At 32.9% G+C, this 22,088-nt stretch overlaps 1 protein-coding gene across 6 annotated transcripts in view; it reads right to left on the reverse strand.

Annotated features, from left to right (window-relative positions):
- The window catches only part of LOC149801938 (uncharacterized), a 115,881-nt gene continuing 93,793 nt past the window's right edge, over positions 1-22,088 (reverse strand). For 3 of the 6 annotated variants that reach the window (XM_089956326.1, XM_089956325.1, XM_089956328.1), the window contains one exon: positions 1-1,478. In XM_089956326.1, the coding sequence (XP_089812452.1) occupies positions 1,127-1,478 (352 nt within the window). In that variant the 3' untranslated portion in view covers positions 1-1,126. Of the gene's footprint in view, positions 1,479-12,396; positions 14,529-14,662; positions 14,764-22,088 lie in introns of those variants that run through there. The other 3 variants (XM_089956327.1, XM_089956329.1, XR_016420760.1) reach the window with 3 other exon arrangements.

The raw sequence follows: 22,088 nt of genomic DNA on the forward strand, positions 1-22,088 counted from the left end.
TAAAATATAACAATTTAATCAATTAGATAAACAAAATAAAATATTTATAGACGCTTGAAGGATGCACTTCTACTAGAAAATAATTACCAAAAGTAGTTTCGTTTACACATATATGACAAATTTCTTCATAAAATCGGGTCAGAGTTCAAACTTAACTGTCCAGCATGTCCGCATAACCTGATGACTGATTGCGGGTAACTCTAGATTCAACACCAGTAGTACGTTGGGGTCGATTTAACCTCCCCTCTGTCTGTTTGTCTGTCTGTCTCTCCCAGCCTTTTACGGGGCATTCATTGCAGTATGGATCGTATTTCTTCTACGTCCCCCGTGGAGCCCATTTCTATTTGAAACTAGATAAATAGGCAACCTAAATAGTTTGTCAGGTCTTTACGTTTTTAGATAGAACATCATCTCCTCTCTCGTTACGTCAGATATCGTCATATCGTAATACAAACAGACACTATTTGCAAATATGGCTTCAGCTCGCAGCCTGCATTATAAATTCTAACTCAGTTCCTTCCATAAACAAAACAGTATAGGAAGATTAATGTATTTGTTTTTACAGATCTGGTTACCGTTATTAAATGACCAAAAGCATATCCTGCTCTCGCCTCATACAATTAACCTCTTTCAGAAGTGTGAACTTTTGAAGTCGGACACACGTACACATACGGACGACGGTAAAAAGAGGTCATTGTTGCTCCAATGCGAATACAATCGATAATGGCTTTAAAAAAATCACATTTTAGTTATACAAATGAATTAACGAAATTCACTTGTCTTAACTACACGATTTGCTAACTAACAGTTAATTGGCATAAATATCCTACAGACCTAATAATAATCAATTCCTAGCATACACGATTTGTATGACACATAAACGAAAACATTCAATTATCTCAAGACTTCTATCAAGAAAATATTGCATGAAATTCGTAGAATACACGAGTCATATAACATCCAAGCAAAATCAAATCAACAATTATCTTAATACTCGTATCAAAGAAATATTGTACGAAACTAAGGAAAGCAAAATTGTATGAAACTAAGACAAATAAATTCAACAAGTATCTTCAAACTCTTATCAAAGAAAAATATGAAACTAAGATCATTTGTTTTTAATTTTTCAGCTTTCCTGTAATCTGGCTGGTCGTAGGTGCGCCACTGATGACTTTGCGACAATCTCTCTCCATTTTGACCTATTCTCCACTGCTTTTTGCGACTTGAAAAAGCCCATACCTATACACTCTTCGATGTTATCCTCCTCTGTTATTCTGTTGCCTTTATTTCTCTTCCATCCCACTGTGCTGTGTAGGATTGTCTTTGAGAGGCTAGACGAGACTGAAACGTGACCGTATAATCTTGGTCTACATTTCTTTACGGTGGTGAGCACATCTTCATGTGGTCCAATTACATCTTGGATTCTAATTCGCACCTTCTCATTACATTTTTTTAAGAAAAAATTCCTACGATGGTGTCTGGAAAAATAAAAATATATAGCTATTAACAACAGACTAAGTTTGTACAAGTCGTGAGTGTCGAAGGAGACAATATTTATATAACATTCTTTGATGAGCAAGGTCTATATTTATCATATGAAGGGTGTTGGGAGTAATGATTTACATTATGATCAAACCAGACTTCACAGTTTTATGCGATTGTAAGAGCATACATGCACTTATGCTAGAGTTGAAAAGGTTAAATTTGCACACACAAAATGATAAAAAAATCTTTTTTCAGGAAGAATTTTCAAGCTCCCCTCAGGAATAGACAGAACTGAAAAAATGACGCAACTAAAATATTATATAAATATAATAGTTTAGTCATATAAATTTTTCAGTGTCTTAAAGCACACAAAACGTTTTTCATTAAACTCGACATTCCAAAAGATAGAGATTGGTATAATAAGGTATATTCGATTCCGTATTATATTACATTGGATACAAAATTATTTTGCAACTATGGTGTGTGTAGCAGTATGAATTTTGCAGATGCTTGTTCTATGCAGGCGTCATTGTGATACATAGCAATATTAAGTTAATGTATGCGATTTGACACGGGATTAAATACATGACCAGTAGTGATGATACGCTAAACTAATGTGTTTGTTGACGTGATTGATTCTTAATGAGGTATGTCCAATAACTGTTTCACGTTTACGGGCGAAGCTTTATTTGTTTGCTAAGAATGCAATGGGTTGAAATGTTAAAGAAAAAGTGTCTGTGCTTGCTGAAATACATGTATTTGTCAAAAATTTAAACTTTGCTGAGATCGGTTTATTAAGGGAAGAGGGAAAAAGTGTGAAACCCTGAATGAGCGTGAGTTGATTTTGGTGGTTAAATAAACCTAAGATCCTGATTGGCTAAGTTAACAAGCGGGGTTGTATATTGATTGGAAGTTTCGTGTTTCATAAATGTCTACCACGGCAAAAGTCGTTAGTTTTCTGCTGAAGGCACAAGGTCTTTACTCCGAGGAAAGAAGAGAGTATTTGTCTCGTTAATAAAAGATCCATGTAACGTGTATTGGCAGTCTTTAGAGGCGATTATGTAAATGGAGGAAAGAGAACAAGGCACCTTATTTTAGTATATTACAATTTTTCTTTGATAGGAATCTGAAGATAATTATTTGGATTTATTTACTTTAGTTTCTGTCCAGTGGTTTAATGGTTATAACGTCGGCCTTGTATGCAAGAGTTCCTGGGTTCGAATTCCGACCGAGCTATTATTCTAAGATAAAAAAAAAAAAAAAATGACTCCACGAGCAAACTCGATTGACGATCGTCATAAAGAACTTGCTTGGACTGGAGAGGTATTTGGCAAGATGAAACTTGATTTAGACACTCCCGCCTCCACTAATCTTCCTACGGTGAAATAGTATGGTGGTAACATGACATCACAGGGCGAAGTATTCCAAGCTGAAGTCAAGGGCCAGGGCAGAAAGATTCCAAGATGAACTCAACAGCCAGATGTTCCTGACCAGGGCGAGCCATACGGTAACATGGAGATTATTCAACTCGTTTCATAAATTCAATATTAAATCATTACCCATTTGAGATATTCTCTCTCTCTCTCTCTCTCTCTCTCTCTATATATATATATATATATATATATATATATATATATATATATATATATATATATATATATATATATATATATATATATATACTTTTTAATTTGTTCACCAAAATTAAAACAAACCACTTCCTATATAAATCTCAGAGAGAGAGAGAGAGAGTCAGCTTTTCCAAAATCAACTTGCAAATAATACCATTCATATTATTTTCTTCTGTATCATATATCAGTCAGACTACTTCCCTCATATACATACCTTTCATCTTTCATAAAGCCATTTTAATTTTCGTGTATTAATTTGTGTCAATTTTTTATAACTTAGATTTCCTTGTGGTAAAAATTCCTTAAATTTATTTTCCTCTGGCAATAATGAAATATTCCCTCCCTCTGCATTACAGATTACATACTTTCTGGAACTGATCAAATACTGTCCTAAATCCATCTAAAACAATTTACACACTTCAATAGCAAATCCATCGCTTTATGGACTATAAACATCACTCATTTTTTTAAGGCATTCTGAGGTGTCCGCATGAGCTCTTCTGCCCCATACCTTTTTATTTATCTTGTGTCAGTTTAGGAAACTAAGATCTCTAAGTATATTGCATAGTTCTATTATTATTGTCTTGTCTGCAAATAATGTATTATAGAATTCTTAAATTATTTGTTAGAATGATAACTTAAGTCTTTAAAAACAAAACACAATAGTGTGTATGGTTAAGTTTGATCCTGGATACTACCATTAAATTTAAAGACATCTTTTGAATAACTTATGCTATTCAAATGGTATGCAGCCTATTGAAACAAATCTGACAGTTGCAACAAAAGTGGTCCAGGTTTTTTTCAGAGACAGAATATTACCATATGTCAATGTTCAATTATATGATATCATCCTTAAAATTACTATTACATTAGCTTTCTAAATTTGTGCACAGTTTACAGAACATTTATTTAGTTTTACATATAATGGACAATGCAGATATGCATAATAAAGTGCAGCTGGTGTGTATTTGGCAGTTGCCATAGATCAAGCTAGTTATAGATGTTATAAATAAAAAAATAATATGTTCATGTTTATACCTCATTTGTATGATACACTGATTAGCTTTAGTCATCTGTATGATTCTGTGATTATCTTCAGTCATCTTTATAATAATTTCACTAGCTTCAGTCATCGGTATAATACTTTCACCAGCTTCAGTCATCTTTATAATAATTTCACTAGCTTCAGTCATCAGTAAAATGCTTTCACCAGCTTCAGTCATCAGTATAATGCTGTCACTAGCTTCAGTCATCAGTTTAATACTTTCACCAGCTTCAGTCATCAGTATAATACCTTCACTAGCTACAGTCATCAGTATCGTACTTTCATCAGCTTCAGTTATCAGGATAATGCTTTCACCAGCTTCAGTCATCAGTATAATACTTTCACCAGCTTCAGTCATCAGTATTATACTTTCACTAGCTTCAGTTATCAGTATCATACTTTCACCAGCTTCAGTCATCAGTATAATGCTTACACCAGCTTCAGTCATCAGTATAATACTTTCACTAGCTTCAGTCATCTGTATCATGCTTTCACCAGCTTCAGTCATCATTATAATACTTTCACCAGCTTCAGTCATCAGTATAATACTTTCACCAGCTTCAGTCATCAGTATAATGCTTTCACTAGCTACAATCATCCAGATGATATTTATATGAAGTCAGCAGTGTGTAGTAAACCTGAATAATATATTTGATCAATAGTTTTTCTGTTACCTATCAATTTCGGTATATATCAAAGGACCAGATCATGTATGTATGTTTGTATGTATGTATGTATGTCTGTACGCATGCATGCATCCATGTATGTATGTATGTATGTATACATGTATGTATGTATGTATGTATGTGTGTGTATCTCTGTCTGTCTGTATATATGTATGTATCTATCTACACTCACACACATATAAAACATGTGTAACCCTTTTAGTTCAAAACATAAGTAATTGTTTCTCAAAATAGTTTTTCTGATGCCTATCAATTTCAGTATCTATCAAAGAACCGGATCATGTATGTATGTATGTATGTATGTATGCATGTATGTGTGTATGTATGAATGTATGTCTGTATGTATGTATGCATGTATGTCTGCATGTCTGCCTGTATATATGTATGTTGTTGTTGTTGTAGGGTTTAACACCATTTTTCAGCACACGATAGGCTATACATGGCTGCCAGTATTAATGGTGGAGGAAGAACACGGAAAACCTCGGAAATAACCACCGACCCACAAGAAGCTACTGGCAAGCTTTCTCACACACCCACATAAGCCGAATCCGAGACTTGAACCCATGCAGACAGAGGTGAGATGGCAGCGATCCGCAACGTAGAGCACTTTAGACCACTCAGCCACTCTTGGCCCCGTATGTATGTCTGTGAGTGTATGTATGTCTGTCTGTATGTATGTATGTCTGTCTGTATATGTGTGTGTGTGTATGTATGTATGTATGTATGTTTGTTTGTCTGTCTGTATGTATGTATGTTGTATGTATGTATGTGTGTGTATGTATGTATGTATGTATGCATGCATGTATGTATGTCTATATGTATGCATGTATGTCTGTCTGTATGTATGTATGTCTGTCTATGTATGTGTGTATATCTGTCTGTATATGTGTGTATGCATGTTTATCTGTCTGTATGTATATCTATCTCTATGTCTGTTGTATGTATGTATGTATGTGTGTGTATGTATGTATGTATGTATGTATGTATATATTATGTATGTATGCATGTATATATGTCTGTATGTCTGTCTGTATGTATGTATGTCTGTATGTGTGTGTATATCTGTCTTTATGTATGTCTGGATATGTGTGTATGTACGTATGTACGTATGTATGTATGTATGTATGCATGTTTGTCTGTCTGTCTGTATATATGTATGTATGTGTCCACACACTCACACACACACAGATGAAACATGTGTAACCCTTTTTTCTTCAAAACATATGAAACTGTTTCTTGTAATAGTTTTTCTGGTGCCTATCAATTTCGGTATCTATCAATGAAACAGATCATTCAGATATATATATATATATATATATATATATATATATATATATATATATATATATATATATATATATATATATATAAACACAAGCACATGCAGACACACACAGAGAAAAATATGTGTAGCCCTTTTTTCAGTTCTACGCATTGGTTCATTATGATCTCATTATATTTAATTCTAGCATTCTCATGATGTGTCCTTATAGAATAGCTATATTTTATTTGGAAAAAACTGTAGATGTCTACAATGCCTATTCAGTGACCTCTTGAGCTGAATTCGCAATCCAGCCAAATAAAAATCTGCATGATTCACTCTACCTACATCAATTGCCCAGTCATCTTACCATGAAAGTCCTTCTGGACATGAGGGACAAGTCTCTCACATCAAGCACTCAAATTTTGAAGTGATGCTAACATCATAAGTTAATCAGAATGAAGAATGTTATTACTGTAATATTTGCATTAGACATTCAGGTGCCTTCCATCAATCACCCAGAAACACTGATACCATTTGTTTGAATTGCAGTTCTTGATTTTTATCTGATGTTTGAGGTATTTTGGAGCTCCAGCTACCAAAATTTAACTGTGTTTATATATGTTTAGTTTCAGTGAACATTGTCATTTGCTATTGTTGATTTTGTTTTTATTTTCTTACAAGATTTGATTACAAGGCAAGGAAAATTTGGAATGACTTGACACAGAATACAAAGAGTTTTACAAACAGAAACAGATTTGAAACTGCAGCAAAGTCTAAATTAATCAAATAAGTTGAAATTACTAAAGATTACCAGTATATTTTATCTGTTACTAATTTCAGGCAATTCCTTTTGTTCTTGTTCCCTTTTTAAAAAGATGTATCTAAATGTTTTTTTATTCTTCAGCATGAATCTGTGGGAGATATTCTTAATCAATTAACACAGCATTCCATGTTTATTTCCATTATCTGTGGCAGATATGCTTAATCAATTAACACAGCGTTCCATGTTTATTTCCATTATCTGTGGCAGATATTCTTAATCAATTAACACAGCGTTCCATGTTTATTTCCATTATCTGTGGCAGATATGCTTAATCAATTAACACAGCGTTCCATGTTTATTTCCATTATCTGTGGCAGATATTCTTAATCAATTAACACAGCGTTCCATGTTTATTTCCATTATCTGTGGCAGATATTCTTAATCAATTAACACAGCGTTCCATGTTTATTTCCATTATCTGTGGCAGATATTCTTAATCAATTAACACAGCATTCCATGTTTATTTCCATTATCTGTGGCAGATATTCTTAATCAATTAACACAGCATTCCATGTTTATTTCCATTATCTGTGGCAGATATGCTTAATCAATTAACACAGCATTCCATGTTTATTTCCATTATCTGTGGCAGATGTTCTTAATCAATTAACACAGCATTCCATGTTTATTTCCATTATCTGTGGCAGATGTTCTTAATCAATTAAGACAGCATTCCATGTTTATTTCCATTATTTGTGGCAGATATTCTTAATCAATTAACACAGCGTTCCATGTTTATTTCCATTATCTGTGGCAGATATTCTTAATCAATTAAGACAGCGTTCCATGTTTATTTCCATTATCTGTGGCAGATATTCTTAATCAATTAAGACAGCGTTCCATGTTTATTTCCATTATCTGTGGCAGATATTCTTAATCAATTAAGACAGCGTTCCATGTTTATTTCCATTATCTGTGGCAGATATTCTTAATCAATTAACTCAGCATTCCATGTTTATTTCCATTATCTGTGGCAGATATTCTTAATCAATTAACACAGCATTCCATGTTTATTTCCATTATCTGTGGCAGATATTCTTAATCAATTAACACAGCGTTCCACATTTATTCCCATTATCTGTGGCAGATATTGTTAATCAATTAACACAGCATTCCATGTTTATTTCCATTATCTGTGGCAGATATGCTTAATCAATTAACACAGCATTCCATGTTTATTTCCATTATCTGTGGCAGATATTCTTAATCAATTAACACAGCGTTCCATGTTTATTTCCATTATCTGTGGCAGATATTCTTAATCAATTAACACAGCATTCCATGTTTATTTCCATTATCTGTGGCAGATATTCTTAATCAATTAACACAGCGTTCCATGTTTATTTCCATTATCTGTGGCAGATATGCTTAATCAATTAACACAGCATTCCATGTTTATTTCCATTATCTGTGGGAGATATGCTTAATGAATTAACACAGCGTTCCATGTTTATTTCCATTATCTGTGGCAGATATTCTTAATGAATTAACACAGCATTCCATGTTTATTTCCATTATCTGTGGCAGATATTCTTAATCAATTAAGACAGCATTCCATGTTTATTTCCATTATTTGTGGCAGATATTCTTAATCAATTAACACAGCGTTCCATGTTTATTTCCATTATCTGTGGCAGATATTCTTAATCAATTAACACAGCGTTCCATGTTTATTTCCATTATTTGTGGCAGATATTCTTAATCAATTAACTCAGCATTCCATGTTTATTTCTATTATCTGTGGCAGATATTCTTAATTAACACAGCATTCCATGTTTATTTCCATTATCTGTGGCAGATATTCTTAATCAATGAACACAGTGTTCCACATTTATTCCCATTATCTGTGGCAGATATTGTTAATCAATTAACACAGCATTCCATGTTTATTTCCATTATCTGTGGCAGATATGCTTAATCAATTAACACAGCATTCCATGTTTATTTCCATTATCTGTGGCAGATATTCTTAATCAATTAACACAGCGTTCCATGTTTATTTCCATTATCTGTGGCAGATATTCTTAATCAATTAACACAGCATTCCATGTTTATTTCCATTATCTGTGGCAGATATTCTTAATCAATTAACACAGCATTCCATGTTTATTTCCATTATCTGTGGCAGATATGCTTAATCAATTAACACAGCATTCCATGTTTATTTCCATTATCTGTGGCAGATATGCTTAATCAATTAACACAGCGTTCCACATTTATTCCCATTATCTGTGGCAGATATTCTTAATCAATTAAGACAGCGTTCCACATTTATTCCCATTATCTTCCACATTACTAATTTGTTGATTTTACCAAATCAATATTTCTTGTACAATTATGTCAAAATTTTCATGCAAAATATTTATCCAATAAAAGAAAACCACCATTTTCAGTCTTCACATGGGTTTTGTGTGTAGTGTGTACAGTAGTTTAACTGCTCTAGCAAACTCATATGTCTCCAACAAATTGTATCAATAATGCTGTTAACCACTACAACAGAAACTAGATGCAAATTGTAAAGCCAAATATCCAAACCCAATTTTAAGTTTTACTTAATGTGAGACTTGTCTCTGACGCAGTTGACTGATGATGATAAATATGAAGAAAATTTTAAATTCAGTGCAGGTACAAGGTTTTTGTCTGAGAGACTTTAGATATTGCAAGTTGAGTCTTACACATTTATAGAACATGGATCCAATGGCTATTTCATTTTCCTAGAACATTAAGTGCCATTATAAATTGACATTCCCACCCCCTACTTCTCAGAAGATTAAATGTTCAATGACTAGAATTTGCCATGAAAATCTCCAAATTCCAAACATGTATATCTGTGAATTTAAGTGATTACAATTCATTTAAATATTCATTCATCGAAATATTGCACATTATAGGATTAGATTGCTGAGTGCAAATCTCTGTATTGTTATATGTAGCTTAAGTGCACATCAGCATGATCATGTATCTTTAATGAACTTAAATAATACATCTATGTTTATGGTTGGTCTAAAATTTATTGCAAATTTCATTTTCTACCAAAAGTCTAATCTTTCCTGATTGCTGAGTAAACTGCAGCTTAGTTGGCATCACAAAACTTCTGGACAAAAATTATCTGTTGCAGCAAACTATTAAACTTGGTGGCTGGACATTAAATTGAGCCTTGAAAAGAGGATGTCAGATTTAATAATTACCAGTGCAGAGCAATACAATAATTTCTCTTTCCAATACATGGTGCTAATGTGGAATATGGCGGAAAAAGCCAATTATGTTCCAACTGAGGATGATATCAAAACGTTTGATGTAGCAAACTGAACTGATAGGGGATGCAATTTGTGCCGTATTTCTCTGGTTGTCTCTGGCTGACCACATTGGCTTGATGCAAAGCTTCCGAGGAAAATCAGTATTAGAGGATGCAACCATATTTCAACATCATGCACAGACTGCCTGGCAACCATATAAATCCATTACAATCCCATACCTTCAGAGTTGTCCTATAATGGCCAAAAGAACAAGCCATGCAGGTCATGCAGGAGTGAGGTACAGACTATTTGAACTATAGGTGTCATATTTTAAAATTGATTACACATGCTTTAAATGGTTATTATTCTGTTAATTTCATTACTTGTCGATCAATATTCCTGTGGAGGTCATTTTATAACTTCTTAAGGAAATAACTCCAATACAACTAGTGTTACGATACATGGACATTATTGAAGCCAACCAAGTGGTGTGATCCAGTGTAAAATGGATTGCTTGTCTTGTGCTATGTTGTCACAATGAAGGAACTGTGTATTGAAAAAAGTACACTAACCACTGCATTTGTAATGATTAAATCTATCATCCGCTTTTCTTTACGTAGTAAAATACTTGACCTCTATTGTACAAACCCAGTGTGATCGTAAATTTTAGACATTATGTTCTGTGATGATTCCATTAGGAAGTAACAGGCTTGGGTAAAACTGCTTTGATGTAAACATTTAGAGTACAAAAGACATCTACAAGGCTAGGCTGACCTCCACATAATTTCTCTCACAAAAGTGTTATTTCTTTATCATTTTCTGTCCTATAAAGTTGAAATTGCATTTTGAGTATTTGCTTTTCTTGTTTCTTAACAGTTTTAATAAATGTATCTGCTGGTTGAATCTTGTATTTGATAAATTCTGCAATGAGAGTTCTTATTTAATTTGAAGTCCAATCTATATATCAAATTACAATTTTAAAAAAATTCTTGTCCACCATTTTCAGACTGCTTGACTCGCATGCCTTGTATGGAGAGTTGCTGTTGTGGCACACCTCGCCAGATTCATTTGAATCACTGAAATACTCCTCTGTAGGTGCATTTTGTGTATCGTATCTGTAAGTTGTCTACTGTGGCATACATTTTATTGCAATCTGTATGTTTTTCAGCTTTAGCAAAACTTGTCGACACTGATTAATACAAATGAAGATTGACAAGACAAAATAGTACATACATTAAGGAGCTTGTAACAGCGCTGCCAGTTAGTCACATAAGAAAATAACAATGTCTCATATTTTCAATGATGTTTGATCTACGTATCTTAAAATCATAAATCACAGAAAGACATGAAATGCTGACTTCCAGAGTAGAACAGCAGCAACAGAGTTTGCTCATGAATCAATTATTCATATGGGGCATGCCTACTGCTTCTTACTTCAGGGATTTCCATAATTCTAACAGCCAGTTTGCTCCAGGCAAGCTGACTGGAAAACTGAACTTGTCCTTGGGAAAATTGAGCTTGCCCGAAAAAGGGTCAGGTAGAAAACGGTTTAGAAATAGCTAAATTTTAAAGAGATAAAGAGTTTTTTTAAACAACCATTAACAGAGCTGCAATAATTTAATTTTAATAATTTTTTTCTGTAAAACAGGTTTAAAAGAGCTAGAAACTTTGTCAAGTTTCCTTTTATTGCCTAAATAAGATATAAAAAATTCATTTCATGAACTAAATCAAGAATAATGAAAGTTATACTCTTTTTAATGACTGATTCATGCTCGTAACTGAAAGATCTGTAAACACTCATTTCATCAATATACTTCACACTCGTCATCTAGTCATCTTGAAATCAATGACATCCATCAAAACATTTGGCAAACTGTCTTTTGAGATTTAAAGCACTTAATTTTATCCATTTAATTGTATGCCAAGCAGTATTTACGTATTGATCTCCCATTAGTTACCATATGAACAACAGATTATAAACACTGCATATTGTTGTTATGTTTTCGGTTCATTGATGACACTTTTAATGAAATCCTGGTGGTTGATCATAAGTTATATTATTAACAATTAACGCCTTACTCACCTAAAGATGGCAACATGCATCAAAACAATCTTTAGACTCAGCCAGCTAACGAACTGTCAGAGCCTAGGCTAGGGACCTGAATGATGGCTAATCCCGGATATGTACAAATATTACAATTAAAATGTAATTGATAAGATGGAATATCAATATTTAGTCTTTATTTGTCAAAACTGGCATCAATTAGTAAATATTTACATTATCACATCTATGCAAGAAATTGCGAGTGACCTTGACATTGACCACAAGATGGAAATATTTATTGTGACATTAGAAACAGAACACTGTGGACAAGTAACTTGGAAACTTGAGCTTGTCCTGGGAGTTTGACAAGTTGATTTGTAAATCCCTGTACTCTGAAGGCCTCATGGATAATCAAAAACTCTTCCTATGTTGGCGCTAGTATCAGCTAAATGTTGCAGTTTTTGTGCATGCCAATGTGCAAGTTTTGTGCAAGCTCATAACTTCAGCAATGTGAAAGCCTTGTGCTTCAAAAAGGGTTCATGTGTCAGTTGTTATGTATATCTATATTATGTGTATTAATTTCCTGATCACAGTTTATATGGGTTATCTCGTTAATAATATTTTAAATACTAATTATATATATTTGATTGTACGTTTACACATGAAGGATGACACATTCTTGTATAGTGCATAAATTCATTCATAAAGTTCCAAGTTTTGAGTTGTACTGTTAATCCTGGTAAACATCTTGTGATCCAACTTCAGGACATGAGTATTTTAAAGGCCAGACTGACCTAATTTCTGATAAACTAGTGTAACCCAACTGACCTTGTTTACAGCCAAGATTATCAATTGCAAAACTTTCTGAAACTACATCTTAGCTTTCTTAGAGGTTTTTGCTGGTGAATTAGACATTCCTAGTATTATTATCAGCCTTGGAAGATATTTAGTTGTGTTTGCTTGGGGGGACACATTTAATTTAATCATTAATTGGAATTACAAAGTGCTCAAACTATTCAGTCTATTTGGATTTATATCTATTATGGAACTACTGATAATTCATTTAAAAGAAATATTGGAATTATATCATTGTGATTTCACCAATACCATTGGTACACCAGTACATTACTCAACATCATTCAGAATACCATTGGAGTGTATTTGGATTACTTCATAATTTTGGACTTGATAGAACATTTAGGATTATTTAGGATTTTATTTACCATCCTGTAAGTGATTTTTACCTTTTAACTATATATTATATTTTCAACTTTAAAAAGAAACTTTTCTATTTGTTTTGGCTTTGCTATAGTAACTGGACATAAAGCAAATAAATCATAACATATCCTGCGAGTGATGATTCAAATAACTTGGTCCAAACATATATAAATGTTAAATTTCATTTATTTCTATTTTAGAATAATTAAAATGATATGTTATTTTCATGTAAATTGTAATCAGTTCACTTTAATATTTGGTGAGTAATTTGGCTTTTAGGGAAGGAGAAAGATGCCATAAATAGTCCTATGATTTCCCTATATTGCTAATCCTGTGAAAATGGGACTAAAAAGGCTTAATGAATCTCAGAAAAGTTATGGTCACTGAAGCTGATGTCCTGATTTATTTTGACTTAACAACAATAAGATGAAGTTTGAACTGTACACTGAATTTGCTAAGCATGAGTTTAGTTTGTAAAATAAGAAACAAATATGATCATAATCACTGATAGCATGTAAATATAAACCAAAAAATATAAATAAATCTTTGGGAAGCTAGTGGATACCTATTGTCCCACAATATCAGTTATTCAACAGACACAAAAAACAATCAAGACCCACTTACCAGCTTCTAATGAAACATAGATAATTGCCTATGCTAGATACATCATGGTTTAAAGAGAACATATATTAAGAAATATCCAGGGTAGCACAATATAACATTAAATAACAGCCAACCCCGAAGGGCATCCCTCATTTCAGACGGCCATATTTTGATGAGAATCAACATAATATATTCCATATAAATCAGCCTCCATATTAAAATAATTTATATTATGGTCTGTTTTGACGAGACCCAAATTGTGACTCCGGTTTAGGTGTTGATAAATTATTTTCAGTTCATTTAAAATCCCTGGTTTTTATTTCCTCTCTTTTTCTGGGTGTGTGGCTGTTTTGAAGTCCTGTCCAATGGTAAGGCCAGGGCAGATTTGTTTTGTTGATTTCTTTGATCAACCAACTGTTCATCGGTACCAGAAATGCCTTCAGCTGCATTCGCCAGAGTTTCATAAATGTTTCTTGGTTGGGTACTAATGGAGCTGAAATAAAATTGAATAAAATCTTATTTCAACCAAATGTATACAATACAGGAAAGTATTTCCATGCTTTATCCAGATATTCACAACTGTATTTCCTTTTACATAACATGCATCTAACTAGGAATAGTACTGACCTTGATCCATGATGTCCTGATGTTCTGTCATAGATCTTGATGTACACCTTTCAAATTTGGATATGGGCTGTTCAAATTTAAATTCACTCCAATTCAGCCATCTTCAAATTTAAAACCAATAATGATAGATCATTTTCTTTGAGATGTTTGTATGAATATGTTGAGTTTAATTGCACATCAGCACAATAATGTCAACATATTTCTGAATTAGTTTATGTCTCAATAAAATATACACAAACTGGGCCGGCCTTAGGCTGATTGGACCAATTTGCTGCGCCTACAGGGGTCCCGTGCTTTAGTAATTTTTAAAAATATTTCTAATGAGAGAAAATAATTTTAAAGCAATGGAAGAAAATGCTAAGTTCAATATCATATAATACTTCTTTCAAAATTTATTTCTAAATGCAGTGCTCACAGGGGGCCCCAAGCGTAAATCCAGAGGGCCTCGCCAAAATGAACCAAATCAGGCCCCGCATTTGCTAAGGCTGTTCTAGTATACAAAACTAAAATAAAGGCATACAATTCTTTAAAAAATACAACTTCATAATCTTTCATATATACAGCACACTTAAAATATCAAATACATTCTTAGCAGGAACCCAATCATAGCTAGTTTCCACCATAGCTCACACTTCCATTAGTTGCCTCTAATGACATGCAGGATAAGGGCATCAGGCATATTATTCATCACCAAGCCCGCAAGATATATTTTTAGATGAAATATCTCCATTTTTTTTAACATTTTATAGGACCTGCGCAACAACAAACATGAACTCTGTCATAGACGAATACATGCAAACAAGGATGGTTGATTTAATATATTGCCACACCTCTGTAAAGTGCTGTGACAGTTGGCTTAACCAATGTAATTGCAGATAATATGAATGACATCTATTGATATGTAGGTGAATTATTGGGAATCAGTCAGTGCAATATTTGTGTGGGGATAATGATTTTAATAATTGATTTCTTATCAAACTTCAGGGAAATCGAGGTATACTACAACTGTTTCTTTGTCCATCACGCTGTCTCCTACTTCACAGTATCTTATCGAGTTACAATAAAATAATAGAGTATTTGACCTAGTAATGATAAGGTACAATAATACAATAAAAATAACAGAGTATTACAACTCCATGGTCTTCACAGAAACAAACAAAACCAACAAGTGTTTGTAAAATTCAACAAAAATCAAACTTCCCTTAGTACAAAGATAACATTTAAAAGGAACTTACAGTATTGTGAATTAAATCCCAATAATCCTAAATGTTCTGTCACATGTCCAAAAGTAAAGAATGTTCCGAATGAATTCCAAGTATCTAGAAATTGCTGATGTACAAGTAGTCTTGACGTATCACAATATCATCTAGAATATCTTTTAATGAATTCACAATAACCACAAAGTAGTGTTAGTCCTAAAGTCAATGAGCACTTTTTAACAATCAGCACTTTGTAATTCCAAACAATAATTTACATAAATAGTTCCTCTCAAATTATACCTGAACACAACTAAAAGTGATTCTGCTAGACTGATATTAAAATAGGAATAAATAATTTCCCACCCAGTCCCTTAAAAAACAGACTGTTACCTGACACATGACACAACAAAATGCAAAGGATGTGGGTCATTTCCCCATTAAATTCGTTAAAAAAGTTTGTTTCAAGAAAATACCAAATTGGTGAACAAGGTCAGGCCTTGAACTTAAAATCAAGTAAACATCAGGACAAATAAACAAAAAAAAAAACAGGTAGACAACAGAATTTCCAAGGGAGAAACTAAGATTCTGAATTCAATGACATTAGTCAGGTAGGCACAAACTTCTACCCTTAACTACAGAAAAAGGTTAAGCAAACAATACAGATTAAATATATGAGCTTTTGACCTTGTAGTGAAGAGGTAAAATATTAAAACAAAATAACAGATTATTTAACCTTTTAAAGAAAAGGTACAATATTACAATAACAAATATGTAATCCTGTAATTAGGAATGTACAATATTACAAGAAAAATAACAAAGTATTTAACTCTGAAGTTATGCATTTTCCCACATTTTGCATTTTCAAACAAGAGAAAAATATACACTAAAAGATAGTTTACGCGGTAGGGAAGGTGGCTTTTACGGTATGTTCTAAAAACATTTGTTTTTGTTTTATACTCTCATTTTGCTTTACTTTAAAAACAAGGTTATCATAAGACACCTCTTTTCACTACTGTTCCTTTATGGAAACTGGCGCATGAGAAAAAGCTAGAGAATTTACGATGGGATGTCATAATGGTTGTTTTACTTGAATATTTTCACATACAGAAGTGTGGAAGAAAATCTATTACTTCAAATGCAGTTAAATATTATATTGATAGATACTGATATAGAGACATTTGTAACAACCTATAACATTTGCAGGGTCGGATGCCAGCCTAGTCTCCACCCCCACCAGGAAAAACGCTGACAATTTCAGATATTGGGGGTCCCATTATGCCTTCAGATACCAGGATCAACCAGGAATTATATCAGTATTTGGTGACCAGCCTAAACCTGAACATTTGGTTGATAGTGTAAGTGTGTGTGTGTCTGTGTGTGTGTGTTTTGCAATAAAGAAAGTGATGATACCTCGTTAACATATGTGTCAGAAAATGCTGATGAAACTGAATATATTGTTAACACTGATCTTGAAACTCTGAAGTCCTAATCTAACAAATGCTGGTTAAATTTAATTCCCCCAAAATGATGATGCTCTTTAATAACTGATTGTTGGTCTCCTTCCTATATCTAGTCTTTGTCAATGAAAGACTTGTTTCGGATCTATGTCAAAAATATTTGGGTGTAATTGTCAATAGTGATGGAGCATGGACCTCAAAGGTAAAGGTTCTGTGTAATTCTGTATCAAGAATCTGGGGCCCATTTAGAACATTGAGACTTCAATTAAACAGGAGGTCTTTAGAAACAATATACCTGTTATTTATACAAACACGTTTAGAATATAGAGATGTGGTCCGGGGCAAATGTTCTGAAGAAGACTCAGACTTATTTTAAAATAAATAAACTAAAAACTTCTGATTTGAAGTGCCACAAATTTCTACTGGACTTACCAGAAGTACCAGAATTGAAAACTTGTTCCTGGAAACTGTTTGACCCAAAAAATGCAAAAAACGAAAATTTCACTATGTACCTGTTCTATAATGACTGATAGACAGTGCCCATTTTATCTGTATGGTCTACTACCACCTCCTTATGCCTATCTAACAAGCTATAATAATTAAATTAGATTTGATTTCTAAATTCCAAATTTTATAAAATCACTGAAGTCATTTATTACTTTAATCTTATTCTTGTGGAACAACCTTCCTGAATATGTAAGACCTGCTCCATCAATTTGTGAATTTATACAGCATAATTATCTTGTGATAAATGTGAACCACACCAAGACTATTCATTCCTCAATGCCAGATTTAGTAATAATGATATTACTCAATATATGATGACTTATTTATTAACCATGTTATTTAATCATCATAATGGTAGTACTCAGTATATGATGACTTATGATGTTATTTAATCATCATAATGGTAGTACTCAGTATATGATGACTTATTTATTAACCATGTTATTTAATCATCATAATGGTAGTACTCAGTATATGATGACTTATTTATTACCCGTACAGAAATTTCTCATGGATTCTGTATGGAATACTTATGGAATCTGTATGGAAGAGATATGGACTGAAAAACTTACGGAATGAGACAACTTATTCCATATCAATTCCATAAGTACTTCACAGCAAGTGAAAATTCCATATGGAATAAAGTTGCAACTTTAATCCATAAGCACTTTTTTCCATATGGAAAGCAGGCTCATGTATTATAGCATCATGGAAAATACTCTCTGAAGAATTAATAACCTAAACTATCTGATTAAAATAGAAATATTGGTGGGAGTTAGAGCACATGTATATGTCAGTGTAGCTGATGTGGAAGGATGACTGTATACTCATATAAATTTGAAGAAACAGATGTATGTCAGTTTTCTTTAATTTATTTCCAAAGATGTTTAAAAACAAAGACATGACCCAAAAAGTAGGGAAAAAAAAATGTAAACATGATCAGAAAATTAATATCTGGTAGTACAAGCATAGATGAATCTTTGGACTTAGAAAATTTGGTGCAAGGTGGATTTTGGGCTTGATCTAATGTTTATTCTGAAAAATAATTTTGTTGGCTTCCTATTAAAATATGCTCTACAAAAATCATACCCTTGTGAAAATGTGACTTAAATTTCAGCAAAATAAATGAACATTTCTTGACATTCACTTAAAGGTCCTTTTTCACTTAAATTAAGGTATTTTAGGAGATTTTACCAAAATTTCTGAAAATATCAGTGAAATTTTGTAATTGAAATTTCACTGACTCTGCCAACATTTCTGAAAATATCAGTGGGAATTTGTGATTGAAATTTCACTGAGAGTATGTCAAAAATTCTAAAAATATAGTGAGATTTTGTGATTGTAATATCACTGACATTTTAGTAAAAAATTATCAATAAGATATAAAATTTATTTTTGTTTCTTGTATAATTTGATTGATTTTCAGCAGCATTTATATTCCCTGTTTCAGATAGCTGTAATTGTATTGTTTATTTTGGGAACAATAACTTCTTTCCACATCTTTCTGTATTATATTTCTTTATCAAATTTTGTTATTGTTGTTGTATTTTTTTAAACTTAAACTGGATTTAACTGCCCTCAAACAAGTTTTTTTTTCTGTTTTGAATCAGAATTTCGCTTTTCTCCTGACCTGAATCTGATTTTCCTCGACACGGACCCTTTTTTTAATATCGTCTCCGAAACTTTTTTAAATAATGCTCTATCCGGTCCCATTCCGCAATGGGCTTTCTAATAAGTATTTGTTCCGTTTATTATTTAAAGGGTGATCATTGTAAAAAGCTTTCTGATTGATCAAAATTTTGTACTTGCCCAATGAATCGTTGCCTAACGAAAACTGACGGGAATGCGAAACATGGCGATTCGAGCGGGATACGAATTTGAATAACCATTTGAAAAAATGTGTGGCAAAGAGAATAGCTTGAATGCAAAGTCGATGGGAGCGTACATTAGTCAGTCTGTATGAAAACTGAACGCCAGGACAAGCATTTTGCTTTTTGTGCCATAAACAGCTCTACAGTAGCGGCTAACGTGCTAAATAGGACAAGGAATCGAACCAGGTTGATTTCGATAACTCAAAACTGATTAACTTCCAGGATGAATTTAAGGAGGACAACGTATAGATCACTGGTGGGAATTCTTGCGAAATACCCATGTCTATCAAAGATCGTCATATCTTTGTGGAATTTTCTTGGCCCACACGTAGAATCATCGTTCAATATCGTGAGGCATTATTGTGTATATTATCAAAATATTCTAGGTGTGTTGGAATTCAGTGTAAAATAAGAGTACTTCTATCATGATAAACATTTGTCAGGGCTGCTTATGAACAAGGACAAATTCAAGAGACCACAACAGCATCATAGTTTGTACATTAATCAAAAATCAAGTTGCAGTACAAGTGACATTGCAGGCTTTTAGAATTTCTTCTTTTCATGTTTCAAACGGATGCTTTTCTGTATTTTTGCATTATTTTCACAGTTGAATTTTTAAATGGAGATTATTTTATATATGTTTATGTGTACACAGATGCCTGTGTATGTATTCCAGGCTTGATACTTGTGATTTTTAAAATCACTTAATTATTTAGTGTCAAGCCAGATTCTTCACATGTTGTATATACTATAAATATTGTACATAACAGATAGAAGGCCTCAAGGTAGATTAGTTCTGTAATTAAGTTACCTTCTCTAAATAAAGTCATTATTATTATTATTTTTATTATTATTATTAACTCCCGTATCTCTAGCCTTGGATGTCATATAATTACAACATCTGTAAAAAAAAAGAACCATGCAAATTTAATATCACCTTGGTTAATAAAGTCCTGTTTAAGTCATATTCATTATTGATCTGAAACCTTCTGAAATGTATGAAAAACTTCTGAAACTTCAGTAAAATGCTATATAATGATCAAAATTGTAGTGATATCTCACAAATGTTTTAGTCAAATATTTGTGAAATCTCACCAGACTTTTCATTTAAATGAAAAAGACTTAAGTGATGCCATCATGAATTAGGCTTTGTATTTGAGAAAGAAAATGAGGAAAAGAAAAACCTAAATCTTATTTGATAATGTCTGTCAAAATTTATGATCCATTTTAAAAATTGTGGTGAATATTCATCATTGATTCCCAATAATGTCTAAGAATCATTAGACAGTTTAATAGAAACTGAAGCAGATTTTTTTATGGTTTAGACAAAGCGCTTAAAAAAACCCTGTTTGAAATCGCCTTAAGTAGGCATCACAATTTTGTTATGGAATAAACTATTACCAAATTCCATATGAGCTATTTACAAATTCCATATGGACCATTTACAGATTCCATATGGTATATCTGCCAATTCCATATGGACTATTCACAAATTCCATATGGAATATTGCCAAATTCCATATGGAATTTTAATTTTATTCCATATGGACAACCTACAGATCTCATGGACTAATTAGCATATTCCATGAGATTTTCCATACGGAGTACGTACGGAGTCCATAACATTTCCATATGGATACACTGAAATCCATAAGAGTGCTTCAACTATAGAATCGAAATGTCCATATGGATATTTCTGTAAAAGTACGTATGGATTCCATATCCATTCCATGTGGAAAATTTTGTACGGGCAACCATGTTATTTAATCATCATAATGATAGTACTCAATATATGATGACTTATTTAATAACCATGTTATTTAATGATCATTATTTAATTGTGTAGAAGCACCCGAAACTGTATCTCCTTTTTCTAGAGAGCAGCTCACCATCTTACTTCTCAATCTTAAATTCCTACATTTGCCAGCGACTACTGACATGTTACTGTAAGGTTTATCTCAAATAATTTGTGATCTACAGCGTAAAGTGTTAGAAATTTTTCAAGATTTTATTAATGAAACCAGACCATTTTCCTATTCTCTTCATTTGTTTGTAAATGATTCTTTAAAATACATACATAAATATTATTATCTGTATCAGGCATGTCCATGTATTGCACTTGCACACACACCCCATTTCTCTGACACCACTCAGGTGGCCTTTGTGGTTAGAGTGTCCACCTCAGATTTAGGAGGTCATGGGTTCCAACCCCAGCTAAGCCATACAAATGACTTTAAAATTGGTCCTAGTAGCTGCCTTGCTTGGTGCTCAGCATTAAGAATTTAGTGCTAGGATTGGTTGGCCTGGTGTCAGGATAATGTGACTGGGTGGGATATGATGCTTCATGTCTGCAGCATGATGCCCCAGTAAACTGCCGTACTACAAACATTGT

This window comes from Sinohyriopsis cumingii, chromosome 4 (assembly GCF_028554795.1).
Source record: "Sinohyriopsis cumingii isolate HCF-2022 chromosome 4, ASM2855479v2, whole genome shotgun sequence".
Lineage (NCBI taxonomy): Eukaryota > Metazoa > Mollusca > Bivalvia > Unionida > Unionidae > Sinohyriopsis > Sinohyriopsis cumingii.